At 63.7% G+C, this 1158-nt stretch overlaps 1 protein-coding gene across 1 annotated transcript in view; it reads right to left on the bottom strand.

Moving 5' to 3' along the window:
- Nucleotides 1-454: 454 nt before the first annotated feature.
- AZI1 (5-azacytidine induced 1) overlaps nucleotides 455-1158 on the bottom strand; it is a 20762-nt gene continuing 20058 nt past the window's right edge. The window contains exons 24-25 of the mRNA XM_006886324.1: nucleotides 616-676; nucleotides 455-529 (exon numbers count right to left, since the gene is read on the bottom strand). Coding sequence (XP_006886386.1) covers nucleotides 455-529; nucleotides 616-676 — 136 coding nt within the window. The remainder of the gene's footprint in view (nucleotides 530-615; nucleotides 677-1158) is intronic.

The following is a 1158-nucleotide window of genomic DNA, read 5'->3' as shown; positions in this document are numbered from 1 at the left end:
AGTGCCCCTCCTGGGAACACAGCCGGCTCAGTCTGGCCAGCGTGCAGTGGGCACCTTGGAGGCCAGTGGAGTCCTGAGCTAGAAGGGAGAGAGGAAGTGGCGGAAGGCCGGAGAGGCTGGAAGAAAGGGCTTCTCTCTCTGCTCAGGGTTTGCATGAGGTGGACAGTAACTCAGCACAGAGACACAGGTGAGGCCGCCTGGGCCTGGGGTGGGGGCAGCAAGGTGAGGAGAGGGGCCAGTCTGGCTGTTCCACGGGGCCTGCCTCCTGCCAGCTATGGGGGCTCCCAGCCCATCACTCAGACACAGAGTTGAGTACAGGGTTTGCCCAGCTACAAAAACAACTGCCCTTTATTGTTAAAACAAAGCGTGGGAAGGCCCCCGATCCCAGGTGAGTGGGGAGCAGGACGCCACGCTCCAGGCCACAGGGTCCACCACAGGTCAGATCATCCCTTGGTCACTTAGCGGTGAGGGCCGCCTGCCGGTGTTTCTCCAGCAGCTCCTCCAGATGGTCAGCCCGCTTCACGGCGGCCTGGACCCCACGGTGCATAGCCTTCAGCCCCAGGCCGTGCCCCCACCCTCCCCAGCGGGGGTCCCAGCTCCTCCTGAGGGACCCACCTCATGCTGCTTCCGCAGAGCGCTCACCGTCTCCTCCTTGCGGGCCAGGGCCAGCTTCACCCTGCAGGACAGTGCGCCAGGCTTCTAGGGGCGCTGCCCTCTGCCTCCTAGATGCCTGTCCTGGTCACAAAGACCACCTATCCCCCTATGTGGGAGCAAGGTGACAGCAGAGAGGGTCCTCCTGGGGGGTAGCGTGCTGCCCTTGACCACCACTATCCTGTGACTTCCGGGACCCTGGAGGGCGTCCTCAGGGACCATCATGCCATTAACTCACGGTTCCCCCTCACCTGGAGTGTCCCTCTCACCTGTGCTGTCCCCACACCTGGGGTGTCCCCTCACCTGCGGTGGTCCCTCACCTGGGGTGTTCCCCTCACCTGTGGTGATCCCTCACCTGGACTGTCCCCGTCACCTGCGGTGATCCCTCACCTGGGATGTCCCCTCACCTGGGGTGATCCCTCACCTGGACTATCCCTGTCACCTGCAGTGATCCCTCACCTGGGGTGTCCCCTCACCTGTGGCGATCCCTCACCTGGTCTGTCCCCA

This window comes from Elephantulus edwardii, unplaced genomic scaffold, assembly GCF_000299155.1.
Source record: "Elephantulus edwardii isolate Elephantulus edwardi_28Jun2011 unplaced genomic scaffold, EleEdw1.0 scaffold00048, whole genome shotgun sequence".
NCBI lineage: Eukaryota > Metazoa > Chordata > Mammalia > Macroscelidea > Macroscelididae > Elephantulus > Elephantulus edwardii.
Note: the sequence above shows the minus strand (reverse complement) of the source record. Positions and strands in the feature narration are given on the sequence as shown.